A 20628-nucleotide genomic window follows, 5' to 3' on the forward strand; every position below is an offset into this window, starting at 1 on the left:
GCAAGCTTGTCGTTGAAGATCGCCAATAAGCGTTTATTAATCATGATCCATGATAACTTGGACTTTAGTAGGTTGAATGGGATCATAGAGGATTTCCAAGACCTAGCAATGAAAATTATGGCTGCCACAAATATGAATGCTATGAGCCTCCTTGTTTGTCTCCGTGTCCCCTCCAGTGCCTGTAACGGTGATTTAATGAGGTTCACATAAGTGAGTAAAAAAAGTTAAAAATATCTCAATAAAATTCATACAAATTTTATTCAGCACATGTAGTATAAAAACATATTGCCAGTGTACCAACATTTTTATGAATTTTATTGAATAAATATAGTGTGAACAAGCCTTTAGACCTTGCACACCTTTTGTTTTAATGCACTTGGAATGTATTTAGCACATTTAAACTAAAATTTAAATTGGACTTTAAACAATCCTGAGCACTTGGACCAAGTGACATTTTATATGCCAAGTTTGCTTTTTACCGGTCATGCTTACATGAGATGTGCTGTCAGAATGCTGAAGGGGGTGCAGATATATAGTTTTTGTGAGAGTTTCCAGAAATTAGAAATTTCATTAGCACCCTATTGTAAAGTGAATCTGTCATGTTGTACCTATTTAGCTGAGGATAATGTCCTCAGCTGGAGCCTGCAATCTTCTAAACTAGGGAATGGTACTAGTTCCAGACAGCTATGTCACTGTAAATGAAGCTGTCCCCCGAGGGGTCAGATACTGTCAGCTTCCAATGCAGGTTACTTGCCTTAGATGAGTCAAGCAGAAAAATACTGATACATTTTAACAAAATCAGGTCTTTCAAGTAGTCCTCCAAAGAAAACTTGCCTGCAGATCCAGAAATATAACTCCTGTTCTTGGGCAATGAATATATATTTTAGGATATGCAGTCTTTTCTTGGCTTAATGAATTATGTATTAAATAATAATTACAGAAATTCAAATGTGTGAGGATCCAAGGCCTCCAGCAGTGGTGCAGTACATCCAAGTGCTGTAGACACACAAGCAAATGTCCAGTTATTTAGGTGACTCTTCTGCTTCCTTTTCTAAATACCAGCTTAAAGATGTGATTATGCTTCAAGGTTGTACCATAGGGACCACAAATGTAGAACAGCAGATGAAGGACATCAAGGATCACTTGAGAGATAAGGGAAGACGCGCTCCAATGACATCTGGACCCCCACAGAAGAGAGCAGCAGGAGACCAGACAGTCTTCCGGGTGTATAAAGGGGTGAAGACATTTGCATTCTGCAAGAAGAACAGTCTTGTGATCACAGGGGGAATGGATCGTATTATCAGATTGTGGAACCTCTACGTCCCTGCGTAAGAACATGTAACTTAATAGGTCATACTTATCTTTTAGGCCTCTTGCACATGGGAGTAAAAAATTCCACGTTTTTTACTGATTTGAAATTAGGTGCATTGTTGTCTGTTGCTGCTCTAACAGTAAAAAAAAAATCCTTTCCACACTCTAAGTTTAAACCTTTTTTCTTTTAAGCTCAAATCATGGCCCGTCTCATTTTCAGGGACCTTAGAGCAGGGCTCAAAATTTAAAGTGAGCTACTAGCCAGGCCTTAAGGGTTACTCGTCACCAGTTGCCCCACCCAACTCCTACCCTGCCCCGCCCCTAATTCCGCCCCTAAACACGCCCTCGTAAATTATCTCATAAAATTACACTGTTAAATGTTTTTGCATTAATGCAGAAGATACAAAAATAAATATTAATAACAACGTTTTCAGTGCCCATCAGTGCAGCCTCATCAGTGCACATCAAGGGTCTGGAGGGTGGAGGGTTGAAGAGCACGGGGGGGGCTGAAGAGCACTGGGGGGCTGGAGGGGGGGCTTAAGAGTACTGGGGGGCTGAAGGGGGGCTTAAGAGCACTGGGGGGCTGAAGGGGGGGCTTAAGAGCACTGGGGGGCCAGAGAGGGGGGGGGGCTGAAGAGCATTAGGTGGGCTGGAGGGGGGGCCGAAGAGCACTGGGAGGGCTGAAGAGCACTTAGGGGCTGGAGAGGGGGGGGCTGTACAGCACTGGGGGGCCAGCAAAAGAAAAAAAGAAGTTGGAAAGGAGGAGCGGTGGGGTGGCTGCATATAGAGGAATTGATCTTTCCATATTCCTCCTGCAGAGAGGAGAATCAAGCATCCAACAGCTGCAGGAGTAATATGGAAATATCAATTCCTCTATATGCAGCCGCCCCACCGCTCCTCCTATCCAGTCACACAGGGAGGCTGCTAAATCCTTGGACACTCACCTGCTACCAGCCCCTTCGAGCAGCGCAGCACAGACCGAGGGAGCAGCTGCCTTGACATGAGATAATCGGCGCGAGTACCGGCTTGACCCCCTCCATTGCTATGCCACTGCTGGCCGGATAATGTCAGAGCGGCGGATCATCCCACTGTAACAGCTTTAATTGTAATTGCCGGGCGCTCGCTGACACACACAGTCCCGCCTCCTAGCCCGGCTTCTTTGATAGACGTCACACGTCCTGGTTGGCCAGGTGTTCTGTCTATCAAAGAAGCCGGGCTAGGAGGCGGGACTGTGTGTGTCAGCGAGCGCCCGGCAATTACAATTAAAGCTGTTACAGTGGGATGATCCGCCGCTCTGACATTATCCAATCCTTCGGCTGGCCGGCTTTCCTTTCCTCTCTTCCCCTGAGCGGCTCCCGGAGCTCGCCCTACATAATTTTCCACTCTCAAAATGCGAGCAGGTGAGAGGAAAATTTGAGGGCTGCCTTAAAGTAAACAGTTTATCACAGTTACTGAAGTCAGGAGTCACCTTTGATATATATTTTTACATTTTAATGATATTCCCTCTTAAGCTCCTCTTTTCCAGAGTGGATCACTATAATTTATTTTTGGATATGTACGGAGGAGCACCTGGTACAAAAGTACCTCTTTAAAGTACCTCACTTAAAGTGGAAGTAAACTCTTTTTTTGCACTTGTATCTATAGGTAAGCCTAAAATTAGGCTTACTTGTAGGTAAAGTGAATATCTCCTAAACCTGCACTATTTATGAGATTCACACGGCATGCAGCCAGTGATGTCACCAGCTCATGCACTCTGAAGAGATGGCATACCTGTGCCATCCATTCAGAGCCCTGTGGCACGGTCCGTGACTCTCGCACGCATGTGTGGGAGTGATGTCATTGCAACGCTGCCAATCAGATGGTTGGAGCACTTGAACTCAGAAGGAAGACCAAGTGAAGATGGAACCCCTCTCAGTGGTGACAGCGCACCAATGGAGGGCTTTGTTCCAAGGTAAGTATTTAATATTGTGCTAGTATGCAATTCACATTATGCCTTTACCTTGTATGGTTTAAAAAAAATTAAAAATTGGTGTGGGTAACTACTGCTTTAAAGGGCTTTTTAAAACGTTTAAAAGTTAGGATCATCAGATACAGAGACTATGTTTTGGGGGCAAAAAGCCTCCGCCTTCATCAGGGCTTGAGCATTCAATGTTAATAAAGTAACACAAGAATGCACAAAGGGATCTGTGTTAGGGCTTAATGAAGACTACAGTCTCTGATTGCTAAGTCTGTGATCTACAAGCCCCCCTAAATCCTTTTCCATGACTGATTCTGCCAGGGGAGCCCCTCATAATGTGTAATATACATATGTTTTTTTGACATCCAAGTGTGTAAATTTACATTTCTCAATGTATGACTGTTGTTACTAAGTATGTATTTGTAAATGAACAGACAATATTTAATTAACTCCTGTTTATTAGGACAAATAATATTATTTTATGTATGGCCAACAGTAGTAAGCCTCCTTTGGTGTTGAGTTAAACATGTCTATGGGTCACTAAGCAGCTGAGCACATCCCATTCATTTATGACAAGAAAATGTTCTCACAATGCATTTATATATGTCTTTATTGTCTTGTTCAGTATTTTTTTTTTTTTTAATTAGGGCTCATGCACATTGAACCTTGCATTACTTTCTCCTCCCATGAACTTCCAATTTAAGCCATGCCTTTTAACTTCCTGTTTGCAAGATTATTGTGCTCTCTACAGTCGATATCTTGCTCCTTTGTGTACCTGCAGCTGTCCTCACTACTACCACTCGTTACCAACTTTGGCTTGTTCATTGACTACACTTCTGATTGATCCCAACCTGCTACCACTTGTTACTTGTTACAGCTCTTTCATGACATAAACAAAATTAACATTTAACCCTTGCAGTGCAGAGAGAGCTCCACTGCTAGGTTTTTTTCTGCAGCCTGTGGTTCAGCTTAAAATGACTGTATCTTTTGTGAACTAGCCAGCGCAATAGTTCTACAATAATGAGTACAAATAACACTAAATAACACATGTAACATATGTAAAGAAGCTTGATAAATCGACCCATTTTTTTGAATCCTAATATACAAAAATCATTAAGCCCTCAAATAAGTTGGGCAACATGATTTATTATATCCCATACTGCAACATGTTCTCATTGCAAACCTACAGAGAAGAGCATGTGCTGTATTGTGGGATAGACTGTATGCTAAATGTTGAGTCGTAGTTTAAAATGTACATACAGATTGAATGTTTTGCTACCTGTCCCTCAGTGACAAAATGACCCTGACACAAAATTAAAATTAGAAAAGAAGCTTCCCCTGTAAAGATTACATCTTCTAATTACTTGTCCTGTCACTGCACTACCAATCTTCACCTTCTGAAGAGCTGTGGTGCCCAGTAAACCTCTTCATTGAACACATTTCTGGGTGTCTTGGATTCTTGTTCCCCACTCTGGTTTCTACTGCTTTCCCTTATATCAATGCATTGATATAGAGACCTATGGAAGGAACCATAGTGCTGCATATTATTACCATTTTATGCTTGGGCTGCAAAAAACTTTAAAGGCCTCAGTAGGAAAGTGTTTTTTGATATTTTAACCTCTTTTATTTTTTTTTAATACATTGGTATATTTGAATGTTAATTTTGTATGTTTTGAGTATGTTTTCCTACTCATGTAAATAGTTATATTTGCTTATTAGTTTAACATTTTTCATGAATCCATTACTCATTTCATTTCTTTAAATCCAGGCGAGCTACAGGAATGCTTCGAGGTCATACAGCTCCAATATTCTTTGTGGAGGTCTCCTCAGAAGATAACAAGATATTCTCTATTGCCACTGATTGTACAACAAAGGTAAGATGATATCACTTTGCTTTGGTTTACACTGATGTTCTGTGGCTGGACCCCTGCCTACGATAATTCAAGCAATCCACTTACTGCTTTTAATATAAAAATGTTGGAACAGGAAGGGGCCATCCCCAATCTGTTCCCACAAAATTGGGAGCATGAAATCGTCCAAAATGTCTTGGTATGCTGACGCCTTAAGTATTCCCCTCACTGAAACTGAGGGGCCAAACCTAACCCCTGAAAAACAATCCCACACCAAAACCACCCCCTCCACCATGTGATTTGGACCAGTGCACAAAGCAAGGTCCATAAAGACATGGGTGAGCCAGTTTGGGGTGGAAGAACTTGGCTGGCCTCCTAACCTCAACCCGAAAGAACACCTTTAGGATGAAGAAGAGCGGAAGCTGCGAGCCAGGCCTTCTTGTCCAACATCAGTGCCTGACCTCACATATGAGCTACTGGAAGAATTGTCAAACATTCTCATAGACACACTCCTAAACCTTGTGGAGAGCCTTCCCAAAAAGCTGTTATAGCTGCAAAGGGTGGGCCAACTCAATATTGAACCCTATGGACTAAGACTGGGATGCCAATAAAGTTCAGCTGCCTGTTGCTCACTGCCTGCTGCTCTGTTTGGGGTTTTCACCCATATCAGTGGTGGCCTCTTGTTTAGGCAATGCGCGTGTGCAGGAATTCTCCTTGCATGCACAGTTGAGAGCAGGGCCTGGCGGAGTGTAGGCAGGGTTGGGGGGCCCCATCAGGAAGACTGTATGGGGCCCCATGATTTTGAACAGCAGCTCTGACTAAAACTTTTTTTTGTTTTTTTTTAGAGTAGAGGTATAAGAACACCTCTCAGTTTTTAGCGCTGTCCATGTCTGTTAGAGAGATTCACTCATTCTGTTTTTGTCCTGTTTACCATTATTATTGAAAGTGAAAGTAAAAGAAAATCCCACATTTTGGGTTGTTCCCAGAAAAGTAATTGAGGGGAGACCTTCCAATGGGGACAGTATTTCTGGTGACCTGGGGGTCCCCAAGAGATTTCTCCTATTTTTCCTCTCACTTCCTGTTTTGCCTGTGGGGCAGCAAGTGAATGTAAATCTCCCCAATGGGACAAAGAAGGCAAAAATAAACCTTACAGGGGTTATAGCCTTCCCTTATGCTATCCGAAATAAAAAAAAGAATTGCCTAAAGTTCTACTTTAAGTATAGCTCTCCAGTAGCTTAGCTTTTTGTTCCAGCAATAACTTTCCCATTCGGAAAGAATAAATGATCCCTACCGCAAAAAGAATTGCAATGTAATGAAAATTGCAGGGAAGCATTTATTAGCTGCAGTCATTCAAAGAATACCTTTTGCTCATCTAGTCTCTGCATAGAGCTTATGGCCCCTTTCACACGGGCGTTCCGTATGTCCGTATATCACCCCATCCATTTGCGGGTGATATACAGACATAATGCATGTCAATGGGATTGCGGATGTCAGTGGATGACCATCCGCTGACATCAGATTTTCTTCCTTTCAGTTCTGTTCCATTTTTTGGAACGAAACAGAACCCTATTTTTTCTTTTGTTTAAAAAACGGAAATGACGCAAAATCGGATGTCAGCGGTGTCATCCGCTGACATCCGCAATCACATAGACATGCATTATGTCCGTATATCATCCGCAAACGGATGGGATGATATGCGGACATACGGACCGGATAACACAAATGTCATCCATGTCCGTGAAAAAAAAAAAAAAAGGTTCTTGCGCTTGATTGTTACTAGTAAAATTGTTACTTTGTGTTGTATTTTATTTTGTCAGAAAATTAATAAGCATAATGATCCGTTTATAAATTGGGAAAGTTAAGCAAACAAAAAAAAAAAGGTCAGCACAGAAAGTTCCATGTTCCCTCTAGTGGCCGTTTTTACCAGTGCTTTTTCAAACAAAACTCATTGAGGGATAAAGTAAACCCTACCTATTGTCCCATCTATCCTAACAATATTATTGTAGCAACACAGATTAAAGAAAAAGAATAAACATACATCAATTGGTCCAACACAATCATACTATACAAATTTCAAATACTTTTCTTTTTTATTATAGCCTTCCTACCCTCAGGTCCATTTGAACAGTTGTAAGAGGGTGAGCTATGTTATAGCTTTGATTTGGCACACAAAGGTATGGTACAAACACTCACATACCATGTAGGTCAGGCAACAAAGAGGTGCATGTTCTTGGGAGAGGACTTTATTTATGGGATGGAACCGGTTCTAGACATATAGCAGACCCTGTATGCTAGTATACTCTACATTGTCAAAAGTATTGGGACACCTGCCTTTATACGCACATGGACTTTAGTGGCATCCCTGTCTTAGTCCGTAGAGTTACATTTTAGATTTGGCCCACCGTTTGCAGCTATAACAGCTTCAACTCTTCTGGGAAGGCTGTCCACAAGATTTAGGAGTCTGTCTATGGGAATGTTTGACCAATCTTCCAGAAGTGCATTTGTGAGGACGAGAAGGCCTGGCTCTCAAAGGTGTTCTATTGGGGTGAGGTCAGGACTCTGTGCAGGCTAGTCAAGTACCACCACCCCAAACTCACTGATCCATGTCTTTACGGACTTTGCTTTGTGCACTGGTCAAAATCATTTGGTGGAGGGGGGATTATGGTGTGGGCTTTTTTCTCGGGGGTTGGGCTTGGCCCCTTAGTTCTAGTGAAGGCAACTCTTAAGGCGTCAGCATACCAAGATATTTTGGACAATTTCATGCTCCCAACTTTGTGGGAACAGTTTGGGGATGGCCCCTTCCTGTTCCAACATGACTGCACACCAGTTCACAAAGCAAGATCCATAAAAACATGGATAAGTGAGTTTGGGGTGAAGGAACTTGAATGACTTGCATAGAGTCCTGACCTCAACCCGATAGAACACCTTTAGGATGAATAAGAGCACAGACCGCGAGCCAGGCCTTCTTCTCCAACATCAGTGCCTGACCTCACAAATGTGCTTCTGGAAGAATGGTCAAACATTCCCATAGACTCACCTCTACAAAATGATTTGGTCCAGTGCACAAAACAAGGTCCATAAAGACATGGATGAGCGAGTTTGGGGTGAAAGCACTTGACTGGCCTGCACAGAGACCTGTGCTCAAACTGATAGAACACCTTTGGTATGAATTAGAGCACAGACTGCGAGCCAGGCCTTCTCATCCAACATCAGTGCCTGACCTCACAAATGCGCTTTTGGAAGAATGGTCAAACATTCCCATAGACACTCCTAAACCTTGTGGACAGCCTTCCCAGAAGAGTTGAAACTGTTGTAGCTGCAAAGGGTGGGCCAACTCAATATTGAACCCTACGGACTAAGACTGGGATGTCATTAAAGTTCATGTGCGTGTAAAGACAGGTGTCCTAATACTTTTGACAATCTAGTGTATGATATAAGGGCTCAGACAACAGATGAATTCATCTGGCTGAAAACATGACACCAAAAGTGCTACAGTTGATTCAATGTTTTAGGAGTATCACCTGCTGGATCAGTACTGCTTAATGGTTCCCAGGTACAGAAACCATATACTGTATTATAAAGAGTAGGAAGCTTGTCACTGTTATTAAATAGCTTGGTCTACATGTAAATGCAGAGAAGAATACAAATAAAGGCATTTGGGGAAAAAAAAAAAAATCAATTCACATAGTGACTACTATCATTGCATGTATTATTAAGTAGAGTTATCACAGTAGGGCAATAGTGGTCCTTCAATGCAAAGCATACAATACATGTGCCCTCTATATGACAATTTGTGCATTTTTATTCTGTATCTAGCATACCTAACTGGGACTACCACCCAAATAATGCTATGCATAGAAAGTTATGGAGCGTTTTTTTAAATAAATACATAAAATAAATAAGAGCCTCTGAGGCCCAAACTAAGTGTGTAAATTTTATGGCAGCCTCTTCTCCTCCACAGGGACCCATTTGCCTTATGGCCAAGATTTACATGGCAGAGAGCACGCCACCGCCAATCACAATTTCTATTTTAATACTTCTAACCGTAATCTTATACAATGACAAACAAGGTGGAAACAAATATACATAAGGGTAGTTTTGTGTATACCAGCATGATCATATATAATATATTTGGAATATAGATGAACTACAGAATGTATCCCCCATCTAAAATTCCCAGCATCCCCCCCTCCTTCCCCTATGCATATCATCTGCCTGCTGCTTCTCCCCTTCTAAATTTTTACTGAGCACTGGGAGTGCAACTTTCACTATACTTCTGGTACTCCGATGCTGGAACTTCTGGTCTCAGCTCCTGCAGCTGCAGTGTTGTTTGCAGCCATTCCCCCTGTGCAGTGCAGCAGAGGCAACGTTGTCAGCCATCTACAGCAATTCAGGATTGCATCTCTCCCACAATTGTCATGTATTTTTCTGTACTAGCAGCATTCGGAAAGTGACCTCAAAAAGGAAAATGTGCATACAATGGAGAGGTATGCTAACTATGTATTATAGATTTTCCCCACACATGTGCTTTAAGCTACATAGCTGGGGTCACACAGTATTTCATACTGAAATAGTGCATATATTTGTGTATGGAGTTTGGGAAGGAAAAGCCACTCAGGTGAGACTGAATGAACCGGTGCTGATCAGATCCGCCGTCCAGAAACAGTGCACACAAAGAAGTTGGACCGCACTCGGATACATGAAATCAAAATTGTTCTTTATTCCTTATCGAATCCATACAGACAGTGCATTGAGAGACATGTCAGGTTGACGCGTTTCACGATATAGATAATCGCTTACTCACAACCACACCTGCATGTATTTGAGTAGCTCTATAGACCAGCGGGAGAGAACTAAGGCAGGGTTGACAACACTGTTTTGGATTTTGTAGTGTCAGAGCCAGTGATGACAGCTCACTATAGGAAATTAGAAGCGAAATACATTCCTGACAGGATAATTGGATCATTTCAGTACTTGCGGTATTTTCAGAGACATAACATTGGGAAATATGAAGGCATTGGATATCTGTGTTAGACATGATTCTTGATATTCTTGATAAAATTTATGTAGATTGGCATGTGTATATTTTTCACTAATTCGTATACAGTTTTAATTATAATATCAGGCCAAAGGGTCCATTGTTAATTTCTAAGATTCTCACATAATACTTGCCTGTGAGCAGTTATTTATTGTACTGTATTTAATATCAGTCCTTTGTTTCAGATATGGGACATACAAAGCCAGACCTGTTTGTTTACTGTCTGCTCAAAATCAACCGGAATCAGAGGGGAACTTACTGCCGGCCTCTATATCCCAGATATTAAAGCCCTTTGTGTTACCACTGACTCCATCGCTCTTCTGCAGGTCAAGCTAAAGTAAGGAAATATCTAAAAATGCTGTGTAATAAACAAAAAAGCCTAATTCCCAATATAATGTAAGATGTACAGTATGTTAAGAGTGAACACTGTGTGACCATAGCACTTGTTATATCTCCTACGAATTCCTCAGGCATAATCGTCTTGTTCTTTCTTCTTATTATTCTTTCTTTCTTATTATTCAGGCATAATATTCTTGTTCTTTCTTATTATTATTCTTTCTTCCTTATTATTCAGGCATAATCTTCTTGATAACGTTTTAAATTCTGCCCCAGCTCACCAGAGAATCTCAATTCTTCTGTATTTTCCATCATGTACCTGGTAATGCAGTAATGCAGTCCTGTTTCATTCCCGGGATCTGCAAGATTTTGAGAAAGGAGCCAGGGTGTTAGGGTTTATGTAATGCCTGTGCTTATGCACAGGAGTTACATCATCAGTGCCCGTCCAGTGCACAAAAATAACATAATTTGGGGATTCAGAGTTAGAGATGGAGGACATGGCAGGGGAGCCTGAACGTATCATTTCTGGAGTAGGGCACTACGCTGTGCTATGCATTAAGTCTAAAGCCCACCCCGTCATTTATTGACCTCTGTAGTTAAAGCCACTGTGGTGCAATTAACGTCCACAATAGAAGAAGTAAGGTTGGTTTTTCACGAGCACTCGTAATTGGGAGCAATATGCTTCCTGTGCTGTTCTATGAAGTTTTAAAGAGACAGACTTTTATATCAGTTGGAGAGGGCCTCAGAAGATGGGAATCATGATAGGTAAATGCAGTGGGGGGTGGAGGGTTGGGGAAGGTGTTATGAGTTAGTGTACATTTTGTGTGAATAGGGGAAATATGGTGAATAGGTGAATAATGGCTTTTAATTTAAAATTGAAGAATATACGGCACAGATAATTGTTATAAGGATGGGTTCGAAAGAACATATGAACCTAAGTTTGCACCAGGGACGTGCAGTGAAGTCAGTGGCTGGTGAGGTACCATATACAACCCCCACATTATTTAGTGACTAAACCCCATATCACCATTTAGTGAATAAACCCCCACAGCGTAGCCGAGCACTGTGAGATGAAAAATGTCATCTTCAGCCATTTGGCTTACGCTTAAAAACCTGCACGTCAGGACGCAGGCAGTTTAACCAATATAAATCCGCCCTCCAAAAATACAATTCCAGTCTCCACACTGCCAAACAGACCTATTTTATCACTCTCATTAACAGCCTGTCATCACGCCCCCGGCAACTCTTCGCTACCTTTAACTCTCTACTCCGTCCTCCACTACCCCCTCCCACTGACTCACTCACTGCCCAGGAGATTGCCTACCACTGCAAACAGAAGATTGATACAATTCGAAAGGAGATCGTTGCTGTTCAGATACCTTACTCCATGCCTTATGCTTCACGCCCACAAGTGCGATCATTACTTCCCTCATTCAACCCCGCCACTACAGACGAGGTTGCTAAACTACTTGCTAACGTCCACTTAACAACCTGCCCTCTGGATCCTGTTCCCTCGCAATTGCTACGTTCACCTTCTGGCCCTATTCTACACTCTCTAACCCACATCTTCAATCTCTCCCTCTCTTCTGGCATCTTCCCCAACTCTCTAAAACATGCACTAGTAGTCAGCCCCATACTTAAAAAGCCCTCACTGGACCCAACCGATCTGAACAACCTACGCCCTATTTCCTTGCTCCCCTTTTCATCCAAACTCCTCGAACGTCTAGTCTACAACCGACTGTGCGACCACCTTGCCGAGAATAGCCTCCTTGATCCTCTTCAATCTGGATTTCGGCCTCAACACTCCACTGAAACTGCACTCCTAAAGCTGACAAACCATCTGCTAACGGCCAAAACCAATGGACACTATTCTGTACTCCTACTTCTGGACCTTTCTGCTGCCTTTGATACAGTTGACCATCCCCTCCTCCTCAAAAAACTCCATGCTTTTGGTCTCCGTGACTGTACTCTTCACTGGTTATCTTCCTACTTATCTAACCGCACCTTTAGCGTTACCTACAATTCTACTTCCGCCTCTCCTCTTCCCTTCTATGTTGGAGTCCCCCAAGGCTCTGTTCTTGGACCCCTCCTATTTTCAATCTACACCTCCTCTCTAGGTCAGTTGATAGCCTCCCACGGCTTCCAATACCACCTCTACGCTGACGATACCCAAATCTACCTATCCACTCCTCAGCTCTCTCCCTCAGTCTCCTCACGTATCACTAATTTACTATCAGATATATCGGTCTGGATGTCACACCACTTCCTCAAACTCAATCCATCCAAAACCGAGCTTATAATTTTTCCTCCACCGCGTGCACCTTCCCCTGATTTCTCCGTCAATATCAACGGCATTACCATCAGCCCATCCCCACATGCCAAGGTCTTAGGTGTTGTCCTGGACTCTGAACTCTCCTTCAAACCCCACATCCAATCGCTGTCCAAATCTTGCAGCCTCAGCCTCTGCCACATCTCCAAAATATGCCCCTTTCTAACCAAAGACACTCCTAGTTCACTCCCTGGTCATCTCGCGCCTCGACTACTGCAATTCCCTTCTCATTGGCTTACCTCTACACAGGCTATCCCCCCTTCAATCCATCATGAATGCTGCCGCCAGACTCATCCACTTCACCAATCGCTCAGTGTCCGCTGCTCCTCTCTGTCAAGCCCTCCACTGGCTTCCGCTCACCCAACAAATTAAATTCAAAATACTTACAACATCTTACAAAGCAATCCACAGCCTAGCCCCCAGCTACATCACTAGCCTTATCTCAAAATACCAACCTAATCGCTCTCTTCGTTCTTCTTAAAACCTCCTGCTCTCTAGCCCCCTCGTCACCTCCTCCCATGCTCGCCTCCAGGACTTTTCCAGAGCCTCTCCAATCCTATGGAACTCCTTACCCTTATCTGTCCGATTATCCCCCACTCTATTAGCTTTTAGGCAATCTCTGAAAACCCTCCTCTTCAGAGAAACCTATCCTACCAACCCCTAACAAATGTACCATCCCCCACAGTTATTGCCTTTTGTTTCACTTGACCCTCCCTTCTAAATTGTAAGCTCTAACGAGCAGGGCCCTCTAGTTCCTCCTGTTTTGAACTGTATTGTAACTGTATTGTCTTCCTTCACATTGTAAAGCGCTGCGCAAACTGTTGGCGCTATATAAATCCTGTATAATAATAATAATAAGATTCCCCCAGACAAATAAGCGTCTGGTGAAAGGAATCTATTGGACAGCAGATATCTATTTGTTATTTCTGCATTCTGTAACAGCCCTAAAAATGCTGAGATTTCACTGGTCAAGTACAGGGCTGTTACAGAATGCAGAAATAACCAATAGAAATTACCCTGTGCTATATATAGCTACCAACAGTCCTGATATTATTAAAACAAGTTATGTTGGTTAAATTAGTAAACTGTGAGAACTAATGAAAGTGCCATATATAATCTATATAATAAAAGAATAGAAACTGGACCATTCCCTGATTATATAGATTATATATAGATCACCTTCATTAGTTCTCATAGTCTACTAATTTAGCCAGCATAAGGACTTGTTTTAGCATATGTAAGCGGCGTTCAAACCACACTTGAGGTATCGCTGCAAACGTTAGAGAAATATCGATATGCTGCACTGATGGGCACTGATATGCTGCACTGATGGGCGCTAATAGGCTGCACTGATGGGCGCTAATATGCTGCTCTGATGGCCACTGATGATGCGGCAAAGGTGGGTACTGATAAACTGCAATGATGAGGCTGCACTGTTAAGGCAGTACTGCTATGTTGCACTGATGGGCACGAGGCGGCACTAAACACTTTACTGATGGGGCTGCACTGATATGCTGCCCTGATGGGCACTGATATGTTGCACTGATGGGCACTAATAGGCTGCATTGATGGCCACTGATGAGGCGGCACTGATAAGCTGCACTGATAGGGATGCACTGATACTGTGCACTGATAGGCTGCACTAATAAGCACTGATAGGCTGCACTGATGGCCACTGATGAGGTGGCACTGATAAGATGCACTGAGAGGTTGCACTAATGTGCACTGATAGGCTGCACTGGTGGCCACTGATGGGGCTGTACTGATGGCCACTGATGAGGCCACGCTGATATGCTGCACTGATGAGGCTGCACTGATGGGCAGTAATGAGGCTGCATTGAAGAGCACTGATGAGGCTGCACTGATGGACACTTATGAAGCTGAACTTATGAGAACTGATGAGGATGCACTGATGGGCACTGATAGACTGTGGTTGTGGTCTGTGGTTTACAGATGACAGGTCGGGTCATAAACAGGAAAGGGTGTGGCCTTTACAGGAAGGGGTGGGTCCTATTTAAATTAGGGGGTGCCCAAGTTTAGTCAGGCCTAGGGCAGCACAAAACCTAAATACACCACTGCCTGCAGCTAGAGGCATCACCCCAGTACCGGCGTCCATAGCCAACGGTCGGCTGTCTTGTAATGACAACCGATGTGGCTGAGAAGCTTCTCGGCTGTCATTACAAGGAGTGGGAGGGGACATCCCCCCTCCTGCCGCCTTCCACGGCTTGCCCGGGTTTCCTGTTCCACCGGGAGACCCGGGCATCCTACCTGCATGGGCGCCAAAGAGAAGACCCGATCAAAGCCGCATTCGGCTCTGATCGGGTCTCCATGTAAAAAACCCGGAAGAGATGTCATGACATCACTTCCGGGTATTCGGCAGCAAATTCAAAAATATGCGAGCATTCAAAACAGCCAAACTTGGCTTTTTGAATGCTTTTAAGTGTAGAGGAGGGGTTTGGGGTCTTTTAGACCCCCAGATCCCTCCACCAGAGTACCTGTGAAAAATTTTTTTTTTTAAATGTCTGAAAATTTTGGCCAATATCCGATGACCAAAATATCGGTATCGGCAATAAAAAAACGATATCGGCCGATCACTAATTCAGAGCATCCCAAACATGCTCAATAGGTGACATGTCCGGTGAGTATGCTGGCCATGCAAGAACTGGGCTGTTTTCAGCTTCCAGGAATTGTGTACAGATCCTTGCAACATGGGACCATGCATTATCATGCTGCAACATAGGGTGATGGTCGTGGATGAATGGCACAACAATGGGCCTCAGGATCTCATCACAGTATATCTGTCCATTCAAAATGACATTAATAAAATGCACCTGTGTTCGTTAACCATAACCCCACCACCACCATGGGCCACTCAGTACATAACATTGACATCAGCAAACCGCTCACCCACACGACGCCGTACACTCTGTCTGCCATCTGTCCTGTACAATGAAAACCGAGATTCATCCGTGAAGAGAACACCTCTCCAAAGTGCCAGACACCATCGAATGTGAGCATTTGCCCACTCAAGTCGGTTACGATGACGAACTGCAGTCAGGTTGAGACCCCGATGAGGGGGACGAGCATGCAGATGAGCTTCCCTGAGACAGTTTCTGACAGTTTGTGCAGAAATTCTTTGGTTATGCAAACCGATTGTTGCAGCAGCTGTCCGGGTGGCTGGTCTCAGATGATTTTGGAGGTTAAGATGCTGGATGTGAAGGTCCAGGGCTGGTGTGGTTACACATGGTCTGCAGTTGTGAGGCCGGTTTGATGTACAGCCAAATTCTCTGAAACACTTTTGGAGATGGCTCATGGTAGAGAAATGAACATTCAATTCACGGGAAACAGCTCTGGTGGACATTCCTGCAATCAGCATGCCAATTACACGCTCCCTCAAAACTTGCGACATCTGTGGCATTGTGCTGTGTGATAAAACTGCACATTTTAGAGTGGCCTTTTATTGTGGTCAGCCTAAGGCACACCTGTACAATAATCATGCTGTCTAATCAGCATCTTGATATGCCACACCTGTGAGGTGGATGGATTATCTCGGCAAAGGAGAAGTGCTCACTAACACAGATTTCAACAGATTTGTGAACAATATTTGAGAGAAATAGGAGTTTTGTGAACATAGAAAAAGTCTTAGATCTTTGAGTTCAGTTCATGAAAAATGAGAGCAAAAACAAAAGTGTTGCGTTTATAATTTTGTTCCGTGTAATATACAAATAATTATTATAGATTGTTTTTAGGGTAATTTACTATATTTAAAAAAAAACTGTACTCAAGCAGCTGACTTAACGGACAAATTACTGAAGTCTGAAGTTATAACTTCAAACCAGTCATTTCACAGTAAGTAGATAAATCAGGGGCGTAACTACAGGGGTTGCAGAGGTTGCAATCGCAACCGGGCCCCATGCTCCAGGGGTCCTGTGTGGCTCCCCTGTACACCTGGATAGGAGGGGCGGTGGGGGCAGAATGTAGAGAAATCACTGTCCTCCTTTTTCCTCCTGTAGCTGCAGGAGGAAAATGGAGGAGATTGGTTCCTCTGTATGCTGCCCCCGCCACTCCTCCTATCCAGTTCACTTGTGTTCTGCTGTCTCTTGGCCCCTGTGTGCTCCCCTGGTCCCCCCCCCCCCGAACACTGTGCTCCCTCCCCTCTCCTGCCGGCTGCTGTAGGGGATGTGCCACAATAGAGAACCAGGAAGGGGTCGGTAAATATGTAATTTACCAGTTCCTCCCTTTTCTGAATGGACAGAGTCATAGTCAGTGACATTGTAAAAATAATAAAATAAAATGATAAAAACCAATACAGTTAAAGTACTAAAAAATAAAAACTACTGACACCAGTGGGTGAACTTCCAGGATCACAAAGATCACACTTGCAACTGGGCCCTGGCATTCCACCACTGTGGGGAGGCCCCAAGATGGCAGGAAGTGGGCCCACTGCAGAACTTGTGAAAGGGTCCAGTTGTGGGACTGTAATAAAGGGCCCCACAACGAGAGTAAAGGGCCCCAGGATCAGTGGGAAGAGCCCCAGGCTTGAAGGGAAGGGCCCCGGCCAGGGGTCCAGGGGGCCCTTCATGGTTTCTTGCACCGGGGCCCTGAAGGTTCTAGTTACGCCTCTGAGATAAATAATAAATTATTATGTTATAACATATAGCATAATAATATAATATTTTGCTTGATTAAAAAAAGTACCTTTTCAGCAGCAGCGGATTCTCCCTCTTCACTGTGTGAGAAAAACATGGAATTATGGTTAAACCTTATACCCATGGCATTAAAACAGCCCACAAACCTTGGGGAGTAGTGAAGGGAGAAAAGCAGTGAGAAGTTGTAGCGTGCAGATACGGGACAGGTGAACCTAGGCTACACTACTTTAAAATCCACAGTATGGGATTCATTTGCTAACACTGGAGAGTGCATAATCTGGTGCAAATGTGCATGGTAGCCAATCAGCTTCTAACTTCAGCTTGTTCAATTAACCTCTTGCCGACCGCCCCATGTACATTTACTGCAGGGCAGCGGCTCCTCTGCACAGAATCCAGTAGAGGTACGAGATTCTGCACTTCCGGGTCTGGGGCGTGTATGCACGCCGCCGGCAACCCGCTCCTGCTGTGATTGGACGCAGTGGGAGCCAATCAGCCGGTCAAGCGGACCCAATGTCCGCTGGCACCCAGTGATCATTTGGGAGAGAAGCAGAATGGCGGTCTGCCTATAAAAACTAGGCAGATCGCCATTCTGTCAGTAGGGAAGGTAGTGATCATGTGTTTCTGCTAAGCAGGAACAGGGATCTCTGCCTTCCTATAGTACAAGCACCCCCCCCCCCCCATAGTTAGAAAACACTCCCTAGGCACACATTTAACCCTTTGATTGCCCCTGATGTTAACCCCTTTCCCTGTCACTTTCAGTACAGGGACAGTGCATATTTTTAGCACTGATCACTGTATTGGTGTCATTGGTCCCCAAAAAAGTGTCACTTAGTGTCAGATTCGTCCGCTGCAATATTGCAGTCCCACTATAAGTCGCTGATCGCCGTCATTAATAGTAAAAAAATTTAATAAATAAGAATTAGATATAGACGCTATAACTTTTGCGCAAACCAATCAATATATGCTTATTGGGATTTTTTAACCAAAAATATGTGGCAGAATAAATACTGACCTAAATTGATGAAGAAATTCGATTTTTAAAATTTTTTTATTCAGTGTTTTATAGCAGAAAGTAAAAAATATTGGGTTTTTATTTCAAAATTGTTTGTTTATAGCACAAAAAAAAAAAAAAAAAAAAGCAAAGGTGATCAAATGTCACCAAAATAAAGCTCTATTTGTGGGGAAAAAAGGACGCAAATTTTATTTGGGTACAGCGTTGCACAACCGCGTAATTGGCAGTTAAAGTAACACAGTGCCGTATCACAAAAAATGGCCTGGTCATGAAGGGGGGGGGGGAGGTAAACCTTGCGCAGATAAAATGGTTAAGGTTTGACAAAAAAAAAACTGGAAGCTGTTTGGTTTCTATGCAGAGCTGCATCAGATTTTTCACTCTCCAGTTTTGGTAAATCAAACCCTATATTTTAGATGGCGGCGTCTCGGTTGTAGGCTCCTATACCTTTAGTAGCGAAAAGCTGTGAAGCTACGTAGATGTTAACTTTTCATTTTTTTATATTTTTTATATTTATAAGAGTTTCAACCGCTTACAGCAATATCCATTCAACTTGTGCCAAAACATGTGGGTTTGAGTTTCCCAGCTAATGATGAAAAACAGCAAGCTTTAAAGCCCAGACCTCAGAATTTTGGAGAGTCTTTGCAGAAGTCACTGAGTCTATAGTTAGTTCCAGCAAGCAAACTATATTTTTACTTAAGTACACAGACCATAATGACAAATCCTTTAGGGAACTGAACTCAACCACACACTTCAAAGTCTATTTCTCTATAAAATTAGCCTCTGAGCATGCGGTTGCTACCTGCAAGCAAATTGACATATGTATTGGTGTTAACTAGGCGGTAATGACCACAGGGATGTGAATTTGCAACCTCACAGCTTTAAAGTTGCTTCTAGACAGGGTAAGCTACTGAGTTTGGGGTTGACGGCAGCAGGCAAAACTGACATTTGTACCCAGATAGGGAGGCCTGGGAAATTCTTCTCAGAAATATACATTTACAAAGCTTTTCCTCTATAGACTAAACCACCAGGTCTAATGTGAATTAATCCCAGCACATTGCCATTTGCACTGGAGTTACCCAGACAATTTTTCTTTAAAAAGCAGAACTAAACTGTATCTGAAAACACTACTTAATTCATTTTTAATGTTCAAAGCAAACTCGCCCATCCATCCATCCATCCCTCAATGCTTTATTTTCTTCCTCATTTTGAAATAATTTTGAAAAACACAGCCCTAGCATTTCTAGCCACAGCCATCTTTAGTAAGGGCAGATGATTCATGTAACATTTACTTCCTGGAATCCATCTGCCCTTAGCTCATTCATGCAAACTTGAGGGTGTGCTTTAGTTATAGACGGATATGTTTTTTTCAGGGCCGATAACGATATTTTGGTCCCAATGTATCGGTATCAGCCGATATGGGCCGATATTTTGTACATTTAAAGTTTTAAAAAATAAAGACAATTTTTGACACAAATCTTGTACTGAACATGTTCATTTTTGTTTATTGCTTAATGGCTGGCTTGCTGGCACCCTGTGGTGGGTGGCTGGCTTGCTGGCACCCTGTGACGGATGGCTGGCTGGCTGGCACCCTGTGGTGGGTGGCTAGCTAGCTTGCACCCTGTGGCGGATGGCTGGCTGTCTGGCACCCTGTGGTGGCTGGCTGGCTAGCTAGCTGGCACTCTGTGGTGGGTAGGTGGCTGGCACCCTGTGGTAGGTAGGTGGCTGGTACAGGGCCTGTGGGTGGCTGGCTGGTACAGTGCCTGTGGCTGGCTGGTACATGGTCTGTGGGTGGCTGGCTGTCTGCCACCCTGTCTGTGGGTGGCTGGCTGTCTGGCACCCTGTGGTGGGTGGCTGGCTGTCTGGCGCCCTGTGGTGTGTGGATGGTTGTCTGGCACCCTGTGGTGGGTGTTTGGCACAGGAGCTGTGGGTGGCTGGCTGGTACAGGGCCTGTGGGTGGCTGGCTGGCTGGCTGGTACAGTGCCTGTGGCTGGCTGGTACAGGGCCTTTGGGTGGCTGGCCGGTATAGGGCCTGTGGGTGGCTGGCTGGCTTGCTGGTACAGTGCCTGTGGCTGGCTGGTACAGGGCATGTGGATGTGGGTGGCTGGCTGGCACCGGGCTGCTGTGGGTGGGTGTATGGCTGTGATAC

At 43.8% G+C, this 20628-nt stretch overlaps 1 protein-coding gene across 1 annotated transcript in view; it reads left to right on the plus strand.

Annotated features, from left to right (window-relative positions):
- Nucleotides 1–20628, plus strand: part of LOC309547281 (cilia- and flagella-associated protein 337-like) — a gene marked incomplete at its 5' end in the record, with an annotated part of 246937 nt that overhangs the window by 124437 nt on the left and 101872 nt on the right. Inside the window, 3 exons of the mRNA XM_082247111.1 lie at nucleotides 1088–1328; nucleotides 5037–5142; nucleotides 10342–10493. Coding sequence (XP_082103237.1) covers nucleotides 1088–1328; nucleotides 5037–5142; nucleotides 10342–10493 — 499 coding nt within the window. The remainder of the gene's footprint in view (nucleotides 1–1087; nucleotides 1329–5036; nucleotides 5143–10341; nucleotides 10494–20628) is intronic.

Source organism: Pelophylax lessonae, assembly GCF_965119305.1.
Source record: "Pelophylax lessonae genome assembly, chromosome: 2".
NCBI classification, from domain to species: domain Eukaryota; kingdom Metazoa; phylum Chordata; class Amphibia; order Anura; family Ranidae; genus Pelophylax; species Pelophylax lessonae.